At 37.2% G+C, this 19,452-nt stretch overlaps 1 protein-coding gene across 12 annotated transcripts in view; it reads left to right on the forward strand.

The window, feature by feature from the left end:
* The window catches only part of MARK1 (microtubule affinity regulating kinase 1), a 63,658-nt gene that overhangs the window by 17,549 nt on the left and 26,657 nt on the right, over positions 1 to 19,452 (forward strand). For 10 of the 12 annotated variants that reach the window (XR_012673159.1, XM_075147146.1, XM_075147147.1 and 7 more), the window contains exons 2-6: positions 7,671 to 7,874; positions 8,574 to 8,627; positions 16,769 to 16,817; positions 17,958 to 18,023; positions 19,046 to 19,116. Coding sequence is in view for 11 of the 12 variants with exons in the window: in XM_075147146.1 (XP_075003247.1) it covers positions 7,671 to 7,874; positions 8,574 to 8,627; positions 16,769 to 16,817; positions 17,958 to 18,023; positions 19,046 to 19,116 (444 nt within the window). In the remaining variant the exon portion in view is untranslated. Of the gene's footprint in view, positions 1 to 7,670; positions 7,875 to 8,573; positions 8,628 to 16,768; positions 16,818 to 17,305; positions 17,389 to 17,957; positions 18,024 to 19,045; positions 19,117 to 19,452 lie in introns of those variants that run through there. The other 2 variants (XM_075147149.1, XM_075147148.1) reach the window with 2 other exon arrangements.

A 19,452-nucleotide genomic window follows, 5' to 3' on the forward strand; every position in this document is an offset into this window, starting at 1 on the left:
TCTATCAATCAGTCTCCTAAACAAGACAAAGTCTGCCCTCCAGAAGTCCAAGGTAGCAATTCTGCTGACCCCCCTCCTTACTTCTCCAAGAATGAAAAACTCTATCATTTTGTGATCGCTATACCCAAAACGGCCTCCAGCCGTCACATCACCTACAAGTGCTTCTCTGTTCACAAACAACAGGTCCAGTGGGGCGCCTTCTCTGGTTGGCTCCCTCACCAGCTGTGTCAGGAAGTTCTCTACCACACTCCAGAAACCTCCTAGACTGTTTCCTCTCTGCTGTAGTGTATTTCCAGCAGACATCTGGTAGGTTGAAGTCCCCTACGAGAACAAAGGCTAGCGATTGTGAGACTTCTCCCAGCTGCTTATAGAATATTTCATCTGCTTCTTCATCCTGGTTGGGTGGTCTATAACAGACTCCCACCATGGTATCTGCCTTGTTGGCCTTACTCCTGATTCTTACCCATAAACACTCAACCCTATTGTCACCAACATTAAGCTCTAGACAATCAAAACACTTTCATCAGGCTGGTTGAAAAATGACCTGGCTGCATCATTTATAAGTGCAATAAAAACTCTTGCCAGTTTCCTTTGCCAGAAGTTTTGCTTTCTGGGTGTGTTCCCTCATCTTGTTTGGTTGGTTCAATTAACAATCAAAATTAGCATTTCGGTTTTTTGTTTTACTGAGGATTTTTGAGCAAACTGTGAGTGCCGTGGCATTCAGCAGCAGTGCCCCGTAGCTGCCTGCATCTCTGGGCGCTGGCAAGATGTCCTGGGTGAAATGGGAACGCTCGCTGGGAGCTCTGTGCTGGCAGGTTTGAGGATCTCATGAAATAAGATAAAAAAGACTGGTGAGGTTAAACTGGTCACCTCCCGAGGAAAGAGCAATGGCTGGCAAGAAATGTTCAAAGAACTCTCTTTGTGTGAAGGGCAGTGTTTAAATGGGGGCTGCAACAGGAATAGCCTTTCTCCTTCCTTCCCCCCCAAGTGCTTTTCTTTAAAAACACGGGTTCCTGTTAGGTTTCGTGGATGAGGGACGTTAACCATTTTATTTTGACAAGATAGGAAATGTTTTACTCTTTTGCTTGGTAGGGCTAACTGTAGCTTCTAGTACTATACTAAATGACAAAAAAAAAGAGTAAATGTAAGAGGGTGGGTTGTTTTTTTTCCTTTCCCCCTCCCCTCAGTTTCACCTGTGGTTTACTGCAGCAGCTTTTAGCTGGCCTGTTTCAATTTTCACTGGGGCTACAGGGAGGGTTCAGTTTTGTCGTAGCAATTAATGGAGATGATATGGGCCGACTGTCCTGAATTAGCCCTGGAAAATCTTGTTTGTGTGTTTGGGATGAGTCAGGAAGGAAAGTGCCAGGTTGAAATAACTGTGCCAATTCTGAGTGAAATGGAACAAAGGCAGGAAGGTCCTGTTCTTCTGCACCTGCACTCCTGGCCGGGCTGAGGGCTTCAGGCCCAGGGAGAGGAGGAAGCGTGTTAGCTGAGTTCGGGTTACAAGACCTGGCTTAATGCTATGAAGGTATTTGTTTTTCTGAAATGTTTTGGCTGACTTCTCGGGGAGGACTGGTGCTTTTTTTTTTTTTTTAAAATCCTTTAAATAAAAAGTATCTGTGATGCCATGTGATAATGAACTCCACCCTTCCATGTGACATTACTGTTGTGTTTTAAAAAAAAATAACTGGGAGCAAGCTTACTGTGACACGGACAGATTTATGACAGATTATTGTCACCATATGAAAATTACAAGTATTCTGAAGAACCTCGCGTATGAACTTGTGAAACCCATCGGTTAGCTGCGTATGGCGCTGGACTGGTAGATGGTGCACTGTTTTCTATGCTAGATGTCTTCAAGAACGGAGTTGTAAACATTGCATCCTGTGTAGTTTGTGATTAGGAAAACAATTCTGTCTCGAAGTTGGGAAACTGATTTCTGATATGACTCATAGCTATGCTGAGCACTTAACAAACAAACAAACAAACAAAAACCCAAACAAACCAAAAAACCTCACCAAAACTTCTAACAGCCTTAGATACCATACTAACAAGCACAGGATAAGATTTACTCAATGCTCAGCATAGGTTTACTTATCACCAGCATATCTGTATGCTTTTAGAAAGGAATCTTCACTGTGTAATAACATTAAGGGATTGTACTTCACCTTGCAATAGAAATGTTTTACTATTAGCTTTGAAGTTGTTTTTTTGAAATACAGAATATTACAATTGGGAAGAAAAGGAAAGAGATACAAAAAAAGAGCAAGGGGAAGTTATTTTGTTTAGTATCTCACTTGATACTATATATTGAATTCCATGCTTATAGTTTGGATTTAAAAAAAAAAGTTTTATATAAAATGCTTTTCAGAGTTACAGCATCAGTTAATGAAATGCTTCCATATGCTTGACTGAGGCCAGCTTTATTCAAAATCATTGCTTCTTATTGCTGATAGCTTCAAGTTCTTCCAAAAGGTCATGGCTGGAATTCCTACATATCATGTAAATCTGATATAAACAGAAAGATGCACATGCATGTGTTTGATTATTTCCTTTATGCACTTCGGGAAAGCCTGTGTGAGCAGGGTCAAGGTATGGGTACAAGTTAAAGACAAACTTTTCACAATAACTAAGTTTCTATCATGCATTCCCAATCTAGTATGCATTTAATTGCTGGTAAGAAATTATGAAAAGAATCATGTGTGCACACACAGACATTCAGTCTTTTTAATTGTTCCCTCCAAAGCACTTTCTTACATGTCTGAGAGGTATGAAAAATTAGGGTAGATAGTGCTGTATTAATGTCTTGATTGAGATCAAAGCTGCTTTAGTAATTATAGTATGATGTGACGGGTGCATGTGGCAAGAGTAAGCTGGGGTTTTGTGCAGATGTGAGGTTTACCTGTAAGAGGAGTGAATCCCCTTCTTCTGGCACTAACTGATGGGTCAGGTACTATCATCTCATGCAGAGTTGCACCACGCTTCATACCTGTAAACCTGGACCTCTGGGTATTCTTGATATGTGATGTAGAAGAAGCTGCTCTGAACATCTCTGTTGGTTTCTACATTGATGGTTACAAGATCTTTCAAAAAATTGGACTCTTCTAGTTTGGTTTGTTTGTTACTTCAGCAAAAGTTGCTTGAGGTGCTTTGCTAGCAGCTCCTAGGTCCTAAAGGAATAGCTACAGACAGCAAGCAGTTAAAACATGAAAGCAGCTGGACATCCAGGACATTACTTTTAATCTTTCTCCCCTTTCCTTCCCCTGTATTGTGAACCAAAGCTGTTGCAGATCGGAGCCGTTTAGAAGACAGTCTTCTAAACCCTTCAGACTCCCTCTGTCTGGGCTAGCTGTTTTGATTACCTTGCAAAATATGACAGCTGTTAAAATGCTCATGTGTATGGCACATGTTTGAAAATGTTTGGAATTACGAATTTAAAAATTGGCTGCAAGAAACTTAAGTTCAGAACAGGAGATAATATTGAGAGAGGAAATGTGATGATGTGCCTTTTCTAGAACCACATGTGCATGCTTTGCTTCCATGGGCTGACTGTACCAAGGAATTTGCCTTGCAGTAATTCAAGAAGGTGAAAATGCAGGACTAACACGTTTGCTTAATCAAGTGAGGTGTATTTGTAGGCAGATCAATGTGTGGAAGTTACCCTGTTACTCAGGTCTATAGAGGCCTTCAGTGTTGTTTGCTTGAGAAAGGCTGTGTGGTTTGGTGGCCGGAATAGTTTTGGGGACTTTTTAAGACTAAGCTGTAAGAGCAGTTAATACATGTGATGATGTAAGTCTAATTACAGTGTAGAAGCCGTGAGAATACTACCCCAGTGGCTAGCTAAGTGCCTAAAGGATGCAGAATAAGTGAAGTAGAGGAGCACACACTTTGTATCTACTTGGTGGGGTTAGTTCTTCTGCACTTTGTGAAAGATAATGTGTCTGGGCATCTTGCTTTTGCAAAGCTGCCTTGGGTAAACAAGGAAGACAATAGCTTTGAGTCTTGGGGAAGCAATGGGTCAGGTTAACTCTCTGATTAGTGATTTTAGTGCCATTGACTTTCTGTAACAATTCTAATGCAATGTGTCAGAAACAAACCTAGTGAGGAGTAATAAGTGTTAATTGAGCTTTCTTCAGTTGCAATCTAAAATTGAATGCTAGAATTACTTTTTGGAGATTTCTGAAAAGGTGGTGGGTTTTGTTTTGTATGGGTTTTTTCTTGGGGTTTTTTTTGTGCTCTTTTTTTTAAAAAAAACTTAACTAGTGTGCAAAACACCTAAATAGCTGCTCTAATATACTGTTTCAGCTCTAAACTTTTGTTACTGCTGCACCTTTTTTTTTCCTTAAACTGCATTTTATTTTAAGAAACATTAATTTTATGTGTTGATTTCTAGACATTTTATTTAACACTGGCATAAACTGAACATACAGGGAGTCATGTTTATGATGTAAGGTAGTGTTTCCCACTACATTGTGTGTGTGTGTGTGTGTATATATATATGTACACACATATGTATGTTAAGATAGATTATTAAGGTATCTAGAGAAATATCAGAATCTCTAATTAAAATCCTGTGTAGGAAATGCAGGTTGTTAGCTGGAATACTTTTTAGATGGCAGTGAACTTCAAGGAGAGTGTTGGTTTTTACAGCCCCCTTGTTTCCAGCACCCTGAAAAATTTCTCAGAATTTAGAGATTATTCTTCTGAAATGGTATTTTTAAATAGCCACATAGTAGCTGATGCATAATGAATGAACATATTGTAATGGACCAGAAACATTTTAAAACTACGTAGCCTGTCTTTCTAGACAGTGTGGATATTGCATGCTTCTGTGGCACTCAGCTATTGCATTATTTGGAAATAATCTCTGAGATACCGTTATTTGACCTAACTTGATTTTTTGTTTTTCAACATCTTAACCTTGTTATGTTTCAATTTCGTTGAATGCTGATTGCTAGATGTTGATGAGTTTCTAGTTTAAATTCCTCTGTACTTTCCAACAATAGCAAGCTGTTTATGTGCAAAAGAGAGGCCTACTGCAAGACTTGAGAAGAATAACGTGAATTTCATTCAGTACTGTTCAAATTCAGAAATTATATATACATACATAGATATATACGTGGCTCACAAACTAAGAAACCTGACCTTGTTTATGCATGTTTTCTGTCATCCTTGGGATGGGGAGAAGGGTTGACTTAGAAGATAACCTGTCTAAGGGGGAATAATTAGGAAATTATCCAGAGGGGCTTAGTTTTTCTGTCACAAAAAGACTAAAATCCAGAATCATCATGACCATGAACCTTGTTACTTTTTTTTTCCTCTTCAGATTTGGTTCTGCGTTGTATTGTCATTATGATTAAATAACTGGTTTCCCTGTTAAATCTGCATTAAAATGATCTATCCTGTGAAGCCATCTTGCGCTTTGCCTATGGCACTGGTTTTGCTTGCCTATCCAATTGCTTATCTAAAGGATCCCTTCAAGTACCTACTGGAAGTAGGCTAATCCTATGAAGCATATAAAATTGGCAATTGATATTAGGCTTGCTAATGCTTCTGGTAGGCATTGTATTTCAAGTAGTGAAGATCTAATTGTGTGCATAAACAGGCTCAAAGACTTCTAAAACTTGCTTGTATAGCATAGTGCTGTAGCTCTGGACGGGGTTCTAGGTACAGCTGTAATATTCATTATTAGCACCATACAAATACTGATCTTGCGGGGTGTTTTCTTAGGCGAGACTCTTATTTGGGCTCTGGTTTATCGTAGGACTAGTGTCTGATGTTGAAGGAATGTTTCAAAGCCTCTTTGCCTGGAGCTGTCCTTCTGATCCTCTCTTTCCAAGTCCACAGAAAATATTTTAATTATGTGCTTCTAAAGGATAAATACTATTGCTAGCGTGTTATTTCATGGTTGAATAAATTTGTCTGATATACAGAATCTAAACATGCCTGGCTTGCTTGGTTCTGCAGTAATTTGGAAAACAGTTTAGCAGTGGGGGTATAGTAGTATTTTGCAGAGAGACTCAATTAATGAAAAGACAAACAGAAAATTATATTTAGGACCATTCTCCCAGCCATAGTGAATAATTAATAATGCTGGAGGTGATATAAGCAGAGTTGTGCTACATTTGGGAAGAACATTCTCGTTGTGGTATACTCCCTGTTTTTTCCGGTTGTGTTGCAGCTGTTTGCTAGTTTTCCCAATTCTGCTGGTGCTTATGTCCCAAAATAACCCCGTTTGGCTCAGTGGGACTATCTGTAAGCCTGGGTGTTTACAGGAGCGAATTGACTTCAGTCTGTAATAAATGCACACTGAAGTTGGAAGCACTACTTGAAATTCTGTTTTGTATAAGAAAATAATTACTTGCATAAGGAGTGACAGGTGAGATCAGCATGGACCAGCGTTAGGCTGGGTATTGGGAGAAACAGTGAAACCTCCCACTGCCTTCTAACTCTGCTTTCAGTTTAAGGTCAAAGACCTAGAAACCTTTGGTCTGTAAAGGCTCAGTTGGTGCTCTGTACAGAGATACTGAGATACCCATGTTTTGTTTGAAGCAGGGAATAATGGGAAAATATTAAGGTGTCCTGAGTTTTGTTGGTACTTTACGCTTAGCAGGAACTGAGTGAGCTGGGAGTAAGCATGCCTTTCTGTTACAAAATCTAAAAACTGGTCTGAGAAGACACTGTTTCTACCCACGGTATTTGCCTGCCTTAAAATCTGTAACTTAAAAGGTTAGAGGCTAAATTTTACCTGTTAAACATTTGTACCCATCTGCCACTAATGTTAGAAAGCATTTGAAATACTGAAACACTTAACACCCCTTTGATATCTTCTGTTATTTTGGTTTCTCCTTGGAACATTTCCAAGCCCCATCTGTATCTTGCCCCTTATATACTTGGAAGTTAGAGTATAGAAGCACTGCAGATTTCAGTGACTAACATTTAATGTGGGATGATGTGTTGGCATGCATTAAAAATAACATCCTTTTAGTTCTCCAGACTTTTTGAGATTTAAAATATATTTATGAGATATCATGGAGTTTTCTTTTTAAGAATAGATTATTATTTTTAAATAAAGACGTAGATTGTTCGTTACTTGATTGAGAACTTTTGTGACTTACAAAAAGATGCAAACAGATTTGGGGAACAAAGGTTACTTGATAAAATATTTTTTCAATGTTATTTGAGATGAAGAAAGTTAAGAAAAAAAATAGTGAAACCTTGTTTCCAAATATGCCAAAATACAAATATTTTTGTGGTACAAAAAAATTTGTATTTTTAAAAGACTAAATTTGGTTATGATTAGATAAGTTTATTTGCAACATAACAATATAGTGTGTAGTTTGGCATAGTTTTATATTAAAAATAAAAAAGTCTGTAATGAGTTGTTGATTACTGCCTAGGTATCTCTAGTTTTACTTTTGGAGCTGGTAAAATCTTTTAATCTGCAGCTGGTAATCTTTGAATCTGCAGACTTTTTTCTTCAGACATGCATCAAACTCTGCCCCAAGACAGCATGTTCTGCTTAAGCTACCATCCAAAGTTATCAGTTATACTTGTATATAAGTAAATAAATGACTCCCCTCTACACCTTTTTATGCTTTTAGTCTGTTCTGCTGCAGCTGTCTAAAATCCAAGTAGCTAAATTCCCAACTATTTTATCTGCCTTCCAGCATACCTCTGTGGATGGATACACTGAACCACATGTCCAGCCTATCAAGTCAAGTAGCAGACAAAACATCCCCCGATGTAGAAACTCCATTACGTCTACCAATGAAGAGCATCCTCACATTGGAAATTATCGCTTACTGAAAACAATAGGAAAAGGAAATTTTGCCAAAGTGAAACTGGCAAGGCATGTGCTTACTGGAAGAGAGGTAAGCCTTCTTGGAAGAAAAAAAAAAAAAAAAAAAAAAGGCTGACGGTGTTTTGTATTCTCTTTAGCTATCTTTATAATAAATATTTCTGCTATTCTTTTACCTTTCTCTTCTGAATAGAAAAAGCACATTTTTTGTCAGGATAAAGGAAGATGCAAAGAGGCTGTTTCAGGATATAAGAAGAGTTATTGGAGATGCCTGAGTTTTCTCCCTCTAACCACTCACCCCTTTTTTCAGAATGTGATGAAGAGATCAAAAAGTTGCACATCAAGGGGTATTTTGGGTCTGGGAGGAGGTCATTCATCCTCAAGCATTTACAAACTGAAGAAAAATCTATTGATAGATAGATTTCATTGATATTGATAATCTGTTGATAGATAATTGATATTAAAATCTACTGATAGCTAGGTCTTGTGTTTGGAGGGCCTGGTTTTGCAGCGGACAGGATAACATTGTTCTGTCCAAACACTGACAGAAGTATAAAACTGATTCCTTGGTAGTACCATCTGGTGGCAAAGTTCTGAGCTCCTGCTGGTAGATCTTAATAGGTGAGAAATTTTGCTTGATGAAATGCATAAAAGCAGACATATATGCATGTCTTACAGGCACAGCTATGCTTTTGTTCACAGAGGTGCGATATATTTTTGTTCAAACATTTTTCTGAGTTTAATAATCCATAATTGTTTGTTTTTTCCCAAGGTTGCTGTGAAAATAATAGATAAAACCCAGCTAAATCCTACTAGTCTGCAAAAGGTAAGAACATACCGTAACATCTGAAATTCTATAAACAGTTGAACTGTGATCTTTTATTTACTTGACAAAAATGTTTGGTCCCTTTATCTTGCTAAACAAACATCTTTGTGTATGCATGACCTTGGGAGACAGTGGTATCATACTGTCTTTGCCGTAATGTGCATGTGCCATTTGTCTGAGGGCAGTTACTCTATGTGGTTCCTATCTAAGCATTGCTTCCTTGCTCTTCCTTCCTCCTCCAGCTTTACCCCTTGCTGACAATAAAATTTCTGTCTAATTAGGTACAAGAGTAGTTTGTCTGCCTACTAAATCAAGATGTAATTCTGTAAAGGATAGTATTTTTCTTGGGTTTTTCTTTAATATAGTAACTGTTTTTTGTGGACTTGTAACGAGTGCCAATTTTTATGGCACTAATGTTTTTTTACCTTTGTTTTTATGTTCTTTCAACTTTAATAAAATATTTGTTAAACTAAAAGGACCTTTGGCAATTAACTTTTTTGTGTATAGAATTGTCAAAATGACTGAACGTAATCAGAACATTCTTGTTTGTTTGTGCCTGTAGATAGAAATTCAGAAGTGCTCTATAACCCTGGGGTTTTTTGTTTGGTTTGGGTTTTTTTACTATTTAACTATGCATATGTTTGGTTTTGGCTGAAGCACAGAAATGTTGTATTGTCCTACATTATAAAAATTGTTGCCCATTATAAAAATTTGGGATATTTTTTGTTTACAAATACTAGACTGCTGCTGTCTTTAGCTGTAGAAGGAGAGAAAGAGGCTAGGGCTTATTGCTGTTCTTTTATCTCCGGCTGCCGTTACATTTATTTTATTGTGTAACTGGTTATGGGGAGTTAAAAACAACTTTGCTCCAATTTCTTTTTTCTTTGATTTCTTTTAATTCTTTGATTTATTTCCTTTAATTTCTCTTCTGTAGTATTTTTGTTTGATTCTTGATCAAAAAAAAAAATCATCATTTTGTTTGATTTTTGTTTGGGTTCTTCAGGATTTTTTTTTTTAATTCAACCTGCTGTGCAGAGTCCATGCAAAAGCTTTGCTATCCTTAAGTCCTAGATCCTATATTAAGCAAATTTCTTTGCTAATATTTGAGCTAGTAATGAGGCACCCACGGAGGCAGTACGTGACAGAGCATATTGGGGAAATCCTGTGCTGCTCACGTAGCTTGTTTCCTACCTAGCTTGGTTTTTACACTTGGAGAGCTAGGTGAGTTTGTCTCATTGTTGAGCAATGAGAGGGTAAAAAACGTTAAAACTTTCTGGAAAACTAAGCATGAGACACTTACTTCTGGGATAACTGCTTTAATGATAAATAAGTTGTATTTCGCACAAAAAATATTCAATAATTGGTTAAAAAATCATTCCAAGTATAAATTAAATTTTTATAGCCTACACAAGATGCTGTCACACTGCACAAATAGTACACAAAATATTCATATAATAGGACATTGCTGATGTTACTTGTTTTTTGAGTGAGAAACTGATAACAAGAGAAATAATTTTTAGAAACAGTTAAAAGCAGAAGTAAAGACTGCAGTTAGATTTAGTGATTTAACCACAATTCCATTCTTCTTCAATAACTTCTAGAAATATTTATCCCATGCATCTTCTGTTTGTACTGGAAAGTGTTATAATTTGTTGGTATAAAGTTTTCCTTCTAATGTCTTGATTGTAATTTTCAGAGAAAAAAAAAATCCTTGTTTTGAAGCTCTAAAAGTCTTCAGCTTCCTACAATTTTCTGGGAATTTTGAGTGAAACTGACTATTGATTCCCTGAAAGCTTTTAAGTAAGCTTAAGCACAGGTTTTGTACAGTCACTCAAGCAACTGTAGTTTTTTCAGAGTAAATAGGGGTGGGAGGGTAGTTCATCAGCATGCTTAGAATTATTTCTGTTAGTATTTTGGTATGTCATTTGTGTATTGTAAATAAAATTTTTTTTTTTAAATCCTGTTCTAGGAAATCTCCATGTTCCACAGTCATCTTTATTTTTCTTTCTGCACTGAACTCTTTTATATAAGAAGTTTGTGATTCTTTATGTATATAGAGTGTGACTGTAATGTGAATGTTTATAATTTTATCATCAGGGTTGTACTGTATGGTTGTACAGTAGGACTGTTAAGTAGTCAATTTTTCTTCAAGAGTTAATGCTGGGAAAGGGAAACAGTGATAGTAGTACTGTTTTAATAGGAACAGACACTTTTCTAATGAATGTTTGTAGAGAAATACTGTAGTAAGTTTCTGCAACAAAAATACCACTCCTGAGTTTGAACCCATCTAAATTAGTGTAGTTGAGAGGACAGTCTCTAGAACTTCAAAGCTGGTAGATTGTATGCAGATCAGCAAAACTTTTAGGCCTTCGATCATTTTTTGACACACATTATTAATCAAATAAGACAAATATGTAGTGATCTTTGGTCTTGTGAATGACCCTGTGCCTTTCCTTTTTGAGTCAGTGTAATATAAAGGATACCAAGTGCAAGTAGGTTTTGCTTTAGTATTTGTTACTGACCTAATTTAAGTAAAATGAATTGAGGCATCATAGCTTCTCATGCACTGTTCTGTTTTGTAAACAGAAGTATTTGAGCACATACTTCAGTTGCTGGAAGTGCCATACAAGCTGGGTCTGTAGTTAGTCACGGGTATGAAAGCAGAGAAAGCTTTTAGTTTGTTGTCACTCTCCAATATTATTTATGCCATATAGTATGGACTCTGTAGACATAGTTATTTTATATAACTTAAACCAGGAGAGACGACAGAAGTAGGCTGACCTTGTGAATTTTTAATTTTGCATCCTTGTGCAGGCAATGTGATAGTCTTAAGTTATACTTTTTGCTTCAGGACCTCTACTTCTTTAAACAGATAAACAATGTTGAATTAAGGGTGCTGCCTTATATTTTGTTTTCAAAATATGTGGTATGTGGTTCCCATCTTACTCAGTGAGCATTTGTTTAGAAGACAGTGTTCCCTCATAGCAAGTTATGTATTTAACTTAAAATAAATACTAACTCCTCCTCCGGGGAGGAGATTTACCCCAAAGTAGTGCTCCACAGAATGCACAGTTACAATGTAAAATGATGTACCCTAATACTTGAATACTGTTAATGCTTTTTTTTTTGTGAACTTACTATCTTGATAGTAACATATTGTAATAACTTAGCTTTTTCCACTGTCGTGATTGTTATTTGTTCCCAAATGTAAGTATTCTAGTATTTCATCATAACTAGAATTTATATCAAAATAGCTGTTCTATTTTCTGCATGTCTGCTACATTGAAAGCATCGTCTTGTACTTGCTTCACTAGGGATGTTTCCGAAATAGCATTCTGTTGCTCTTATGCAAACTGCTAGTGGAGCAGAAGGTGCTTTTTTTTCTTAATAGGTTTGATTAGCAAGTGGCATTTCAGATTTTCCCTTTTTAGGGGTCAACGGGCTTCTTTTTATTCTTTGAACATATCTAAAGCCTCAAACTTAGGTTCTTTCTGTTGTTACGAAAAGCAGAAGTAAAGACGTAGTGAAGATTTGGAACAATTTCATTATGTTACCTATTGAAAGCTAAGCTTTTTTGCAACATCCCTTCTCAGTAATGATTTAGAAACTAGAGAAGCATTTCAAGAAAAGGTCTTGGTTAACTGAAGATTTTTAGTTTGTTTGTAGTGACTTAAAATAATAAATCTTAAACATAGATGCCAACCTGACAGCAAGTAGAAGTGTTAGCAATGGTGTAACAGGTGATCTTTGTACTTTCTGCAGTCTGTACCCTGAAAAATGAAACTGGAAAAGCAGGAATCAAATTTTCAAGCCTTGTGCCTTTTCCATAGGTACAAGTTCTATGAATTGAGTATGGTGCTGGCTGTCCTCTACTATAAGTGAAGCTATTGAGGCTACAACCTGTTTGCAACAAGCAGATGCTTGTTCAAGAGCTTTTTTGAATGGTAGCACTTTATTAAGAATGAAGAGCACTCCTATAAATGTGTGGTGGGGTGGGGGGAGAGAAATCAGGGAGCACTTACACCTTCTGAGAGAGCAGTACACTGCTGCTCAAGGAAGTAGAGGTGTGCGTGAATTCTGAAAGCACTATTTTTTTATCAGTAGAATAGATCAGTATATAATCCTGCAGCTCACCTTGTCGCGAAAGGCGAACTAGTCTCTCTGTTCTGTCTCTAGATTTCTATAAAAATAACAAACTTGGCTTTGTAGAAAATAACTGTGGTCTTGTTGCTGTAATACATCTCTTCCTTTGCATATAGAGGTATCCTGGGTGTTATTGAGGGGTGTAGTGGCTATTGTTTAGATATCTCTAGTTGTAAATACATAGGTATTGACATAAGTAGTGTTAATGACCAGCATACTTCTGCAAGGGGAAAGGCGGGGGAGGAGATTTATCCCAAAGTAGTGCTCCACAGAATGCAGAGTTACAATGTAAAATAATGTACCCTAATACTTGAATACTGTTAACGCTTTTTTTTATTCAAGTGTTACCCAGTGTTTAGAGATTTTTCTAGCTTGTTTCTCTCTTGTGAGAGAAAATTGGAGGAGTGAATGTTGGTATTTTCTTAATTTGTATAAACATGCATTTATACTGGACCAAATAAAATCCTGACTCTACACCAGGACTCCAGAGAACAGTTCATTTTGCCCAATTTCCATCCCACTCCCACTCTGCTGTTTTGAACGTCTATATTGAAATAAGTTTCCCTGCTTTTTCTCCCCACTCTGCATTTGAGAGACCTGTATAAATCCTCTTGGACCGTACGGGCCAGGAACTACGCAAGTTGTAGTGTGGCTGTGTTTGTGGCCTCTACACAGTGCTGTTACATTATTTCAGTTCTTTCAGCCTTTCAAACAATTTCTTTTTTCCCAGCCTTCCTGGGTTTGAAGGTAATCTGTCACGCCAAGCAGCTTTAGCAAAGCTGCTTGACTTAGTTACGTAGCAGTATTATGGAATACATAAGTTACATCTGCCTAATTTGCAAGATGCCCATACCTGAGTTACTTCAGAAAAAGGTCTGAAAATGTCGGTTTCCAGGTAAACAACTGCTGGAAACTTGTCAGAAGCTGATAACAACTGCAAAACACGAACTCTCAGAGGAACGTGTATCTCCCCATGAAGAAGGCAACCTTGTGTGCTGTAGTTTCAGTAGTGGGCAGGCAGCTGGGAGAGGAGTTTTGTAGGGAGTACAATCACTTAGGGTTTTTCAATCTATTCTCAGGGCAAGCCATTTAGTCAGCAGGTACCTGCAGGTAGATTCCAGGATTTCAACTATTCTTTCAGTTCTTACTCTGCTGATTTCTCTCTTTCCCTGCTCTCATGCATTTGTAGGGAGGCTGACACCATCCTGTCTGTAAAATAAAATAGCCAGTTTCCATTCAGCTTATGCTTGGCAGGATTTGTGTGGATGAGCATCACCTAAGATAACTTTGGCTGCTTCAGCCTTGTCCAGTTCTTGCTCTAAGCATGCAAACGCATTTCAACCAACATTAAAAGTGCCTTTGAGTCAAAATCCCCAAACAAACAAGAACACCACCTCAGAGCTACTAACCAGCAAGAAAATACCCAGATTCACCTTGTGACTTTGAGTTCATTTAGAATTTGCCTTAGAATAGCTGCTTTCTTTCAAAACGTTGAGACTAACTACTTCCTCCTGAGATACTCATGGTGACTACCAGGACTGTGTACCTGCTTTTGTATGAGAACATATGCTTCAGTTTTCAAAAAATGTCTATTCAACAGGATATATAATACAAGATGTTGTAAAAAAATTTACTGGCATTTGTATGGAATAAACCTAAGCCCATACTTTGGGTCTTGGTGATTTACTTTCTCAGAACCAGAGCAAGAAATTGTTTCTTACATATAACGAAGTACCTGCATCAGGCTAGAGGTCAGTAATGTTCTGTCTTGAGGAAATTAGACTTTTATGCCCATTTCTTGATAGGCTTTTTCCTTTATGGGAGAAAAAAATTACATATTATGTGGAACAAAATTTCATGTCACTGTGAAATCCATTTAAATCTTAAACCAATTAGTAAACTTCTAAATCCTGTGAGAATATTGAATAGAATAATGCGCTCTTTTTTTTTTTTGCAATTACTATGTGCTTCACATTACATGTAAAATTGTGTTTCTTAATGATCTTTTTTCTATATTTGAAATTATTTTATTTATAGAAGTCTAGTATTTTAATGCTGCTTATGAAGATATGCATTTATTGCTGTAACTTTTATACCAGTATTAATACTGTTAAGTTACGAAATATCTGTCCAATCTTCTGGCAGGAGTTGCCATTTTCCACATACCTGCTCAGAAGCTCTTTTGAAGCTGTACCATCTGTTGGCTTAGATTTGTTAGCTTCTGAGTAATTGATACTGATTTAGCTGAGAAACTTTTTCTTGTGCAACAAATTCAAATACTTAGAAAAACAAAAAATGCGCAAAGAACAGCCTGGTATGATGTTGTTTTCATGGGAATAACTGGATTTATGAGGAAAAAAGGATATTTGCTAAAGTTAATTCTAGTGCATAGTGTTACATACTCGTGTTATATTTTCAACACAAGCAAACTGCATCATACTGTTCATGTTTTCTCAGATAAATGCTTTTATAGTCTTTGCTTCCTTCTGAAATTGTTTTAATGGCAATTATAAGGCAAGTGGATAGTAACTAGCTTGAAATACGTAAATAGAACTGCGATAATATTACTTGATCAAAAGCTGAATTTCAAAAAGATGTTGCTTTATAGTCTTAACTTGTAGAATAAATGCAGAATTTTAGAAATGTTATTACTAAGTTGCACAAATGGAGTAAAAATAATCAGTGGTGTCTAAGCAAAAGAATTTTAATTTCTCTTAACTTACAGCCTCAGCCATCACAAAATAGAAATTAAAGTGGTACTCTTTGAGGAGGTGTTTGGTCTCTGGCTTGCATCGTTGTACCCTTTCGCAAATGTAGCCTCTGAATAAATGGGACTAATTTTGAAAATGGAGGGAGGGATGTCCTCTGAGACATCAAACAAGCAAAACAGCAACAACGCACTTCTGCATTGAGCCAAGTTTCTCTATGAGAAGGACTGTAGTGCTAAGATGTTTCCAAAATGGCTAAGCATTACGCTGAAGCCAGTGAGCTTTTCTTCCTTCATTTCAGCATCCTACTTCAGTCCCAATATGGGACTAAAGAGCATGCAGCACAGTAAATAGATTTGACAATGGGGGTATGCTGTCCACTTGAAGTAAAACAGTGCAAATGTATCAGTATTGACAGCTTCAAGTATAGAGTAGCAGAACTATGTAGTCATTTTGGATTCCTTTCGTTTGCCTTCTTCCCTTTGAGCCCCTAGGTTAGTCTTGCTTCGCCTCTTATTTAATCAATAAACCCATGAATGCTAGAAATTTAAGACTGAAGACCTCTTGTTTCTGGTTTTAAAAAAAATAAAAAAGTAAAACCATCATTGTCTTAAGTGTATATGCTTAGGGCTATAAGTTTGTCCAGTTGTTTTTAATTATGTGACTCAGGATCATAAACCAGATTTTCATCAATCATAAACCTTCAGGCCTTGCTGGGGGTAGAGGGGACATCGCTGTTTGTGACCTAGTGTAAGATTTGGTAGTTGTGAGAAAAGCGAACTCGCCCACTTCACCTCTGTGGAGCAGCAGGACTGGGGGACGTCAGGATTCCTGGTATCTAATTCCATTTTAACATTTGTGTGTTCAACTTTTTTGTAATACTACACCTTGTATTTGCACCCACAGTTATATATGTATTCAGGGTAGTTAGCTGAACTTGCCAGTCACCAAAGAAATCGGAGCAGAGATAAAAAAAACTTGTGTGAATAATCTGTTGGTTTTGGTCAATGTGAAACTCCAGAAAGGGCTATAAAACTTAACCCGTGTCTGTTTGTATAAAGCTTGAAAATTAGTCTGATTTTGATATGTAGTTAGTAATGGTTATTGTTATATAATGTATAGATGTAGATTACATTTTCTGGCATTCACTGCACTATATTTATCTGTATTTTATGCTAACGCTATTTTCTGTGGCTTATGCTGCTCCTTTTTGCCATCTAAGATTGCATATCTTGAATAACTTTACCCTAATAAGCACACTTTAAGAAAGTTGTCTTGCTTCCTTGACAGTTGTTTCGAGAAGTACGAATAATGAAGATATTGAATCATCCCAATATTGGTAGGAGCCCTGCATTTCTGCAAACTTTTTTTTTTATTATACTGTTTACATTTTACTCTCTTTGGCTTTATTTGAACGTACTTTACAGCTATGCTTTTGTTTGTTAAACTTTTTTAAAATAAGACAGTGAGCATTCAATAAATGCTTCATTGTCTCACCTCCTTTATTGACTCTGCATGAAACAAGAATTTTGCTCTGAGGAGATAAACTGCTCAGTCCAGGAAAGCCTTAACACAAAGTAGGAGATGCTGAGCGCTCCGGTCTGTTGAGGGCCCCAACTCCCCTCTGTCCATTGAAATTACTCTTGAGGCCAAAAAGCATGAGTTTCTTAGGTGAAGGTAGCAAAACTCTGTTAGTTCAGTCCAGGAAAGACTCCCGCCGACTGATATTTCCAGAAAATTAGAATTACAAAGTATGTAATTTTCCCTTTCTGCTTTAGTTCTTTCACCTACCCCACAGCTTCAGGGCCCTACTTTGTGATGACAATTCTTCTGGCTGAGGAGGGCTGGACAGTCTTGTTCCAGAGACAGTTAATGGTCCTGAATCGGCCAGAGGGCTTGTTGCATACAAGGTATGGACGAGGCGTACAAGTTATTACATGCTAGGCACTCCCTTCTCATCCCTTGAATTGTTTGTTGCTTTTCCAGCATTCTTAGCTTCTGCTGTTTTCTGTTTTCTTGGGGGTGGCGGTGGGGGTGTGTTTGCTTTAAATGAGTGGTTACTATTACAAGCTGAGGAAAGTCTTCCAGACTTAACGTTTCTGGTGTCCACTCGGTTTTTAGTTGGTCAGAATCTCAGATTTCTAACTGGGAGCAGTTTGCTAGCAAAACAGGGAAGGTTTGTATGATCTTAAAGATGTTGGTGTCAAATTAAACACTAATTTCAGCATGAACTCGTTTGTACAGTGTGCATAAACTTTGAGAAAATTGTGAATTAATATGCTTTATTATCAAACATGATTTAGAAATTAATTTTGCTTTTTTTGCCTTAAAAGAATGCTAACCTAAAGGATATAAAGCTTTCGTATGGTTTAGTGTTATCATTGGCCATAAATTATACTTACTTCATGAGTATAATTTTTTGTTTGTGCTGTGCTCTTGCTCCCTGCTACAATCTCTCTCTCATTCGTTTTTCTTGCAGTAAAATTATTTGAAGTTATTGAAACTGAAAAGACATTGTATTTGGTAATGGAATATGCCAGTGGGGGTAAGTGGATTCTTAATTCTGCTTTAAGGATAAACTGAAATACGGAAAGCCATGCCGGTTGCATGCCTAGGAACTATTTAAGGATTTTATGTTTAATGGGTTATTCCAGTCTGGCCTTCACAACAGTCCTAGCAGACCTCCCAGGGCAGACTTTATTGCTTGAATCACATTCTGTAAAGTAACCTTTGTTTTGTAACCTGGTTTGTGCTTAAGGGTAGTTACCGTTCTGAGGTTTCTGCTGGAAAATCGGGAGAGAATGTGGTGCTGATTCTGGCAAAAACTTGACTCGGTATTTATCTGCTATATTTAGGCAAGCACTGGTGCCTCATTTTATCTTGAAAATGTGTGCCAAAGCACTTGGAGAAGCAGGTCCAGGGGCTGGGAATAAGGATCACAGGAAAGGGACCAGCAGGATTATAAAGAGCGTGAGGGATAGTGCCTGCTCGAGAAGCTGTTTAGCATTTGAATGGGAAATGTTTGAATGTGAGAAGGGAATCCAGCACAGGGCTAGTGACCAGCTAAGAACGGCTGCTCATCAGACAGTGCAAAGTTGAGGATCTGAAAGGCATTTGAGCTGCTTCATTAGAAAGAGAACAAGAAGGAAAAAACAGAAGTAATACAGATACTGTTAAGTGAAGCTGCTATAGAGGTATGTGGAACAAATCTGGTACATAAGAAGTTGCTGTTTCCCAGTGCATCTCATATGCAATGTTGAATGTTTTTCATTATTAAAGTCAATTTTTTTTTGTTTCACAGTGTTTTTTAAGTAAATTTACTTTAAAAATTGAAGAAACTTTAGTATGAAGGGTTCCCTTTTTATATTTGTTTACTATTACATGTCTGAAAAATGAAGTCCAATGCAAACAGTAAAAAGGAAGTTTTCCTGGCTGCTTCTATTTTTTTCCCTTCAAGAAGCAGGACGGGGGGGAGGGGGTGTGTTTTCAAGCATGATTTGATTGTGCATGGCAGTCAAAAATAAAACCTGGGCAATACGACTGATGTTTTGTCCTTGTCATGGTCAGGAGAAGTGTTTGACTACCTAGTTGCACATGGAAGGATGAAAGAGAAAGAGGCTCGTGCAAAATTCAGGCAGGTATGAAATTAAGATTCACTCTTTCTTTTGTTTCTATTTATGGTGTTTTTAGAAAGACATGAGTGTGAGCGTACTTCTTTTACTTCAAAAAAAAATTCATTATTGTGATAATGTTTATTAAAGCTGGAGTGGAAAAAATCCCTAAAGAGAAAAATATCTGCTTCCTACGTACTATCTAAAAATAGTAAGACTGTTTTACATTCTTTTTTAGTGGATGTTCCTAAGAGCCACGTTTTTTTATTGTGACTCACTTGAGGTTTTAATCCTTTTCTGAATATTTTAGAATTGAACGGATGTTCTATCTGGAGATGTTGATATGATGACATGTATTGCTGT

This window comes from Calonectris borealis, chromosome 3 (assembly GCF_964195595.1).
Source record: "Calonectris borealis chromosome 3, bCalBor7.hap1.2, whole genome shotgun sequence".
Taxonomy (NCBI): Eukaryota; Metazoa; Chordata; class Aves; order Procellariiformes; family Procellariidae; genus Calonectris; species Calonectris borealis.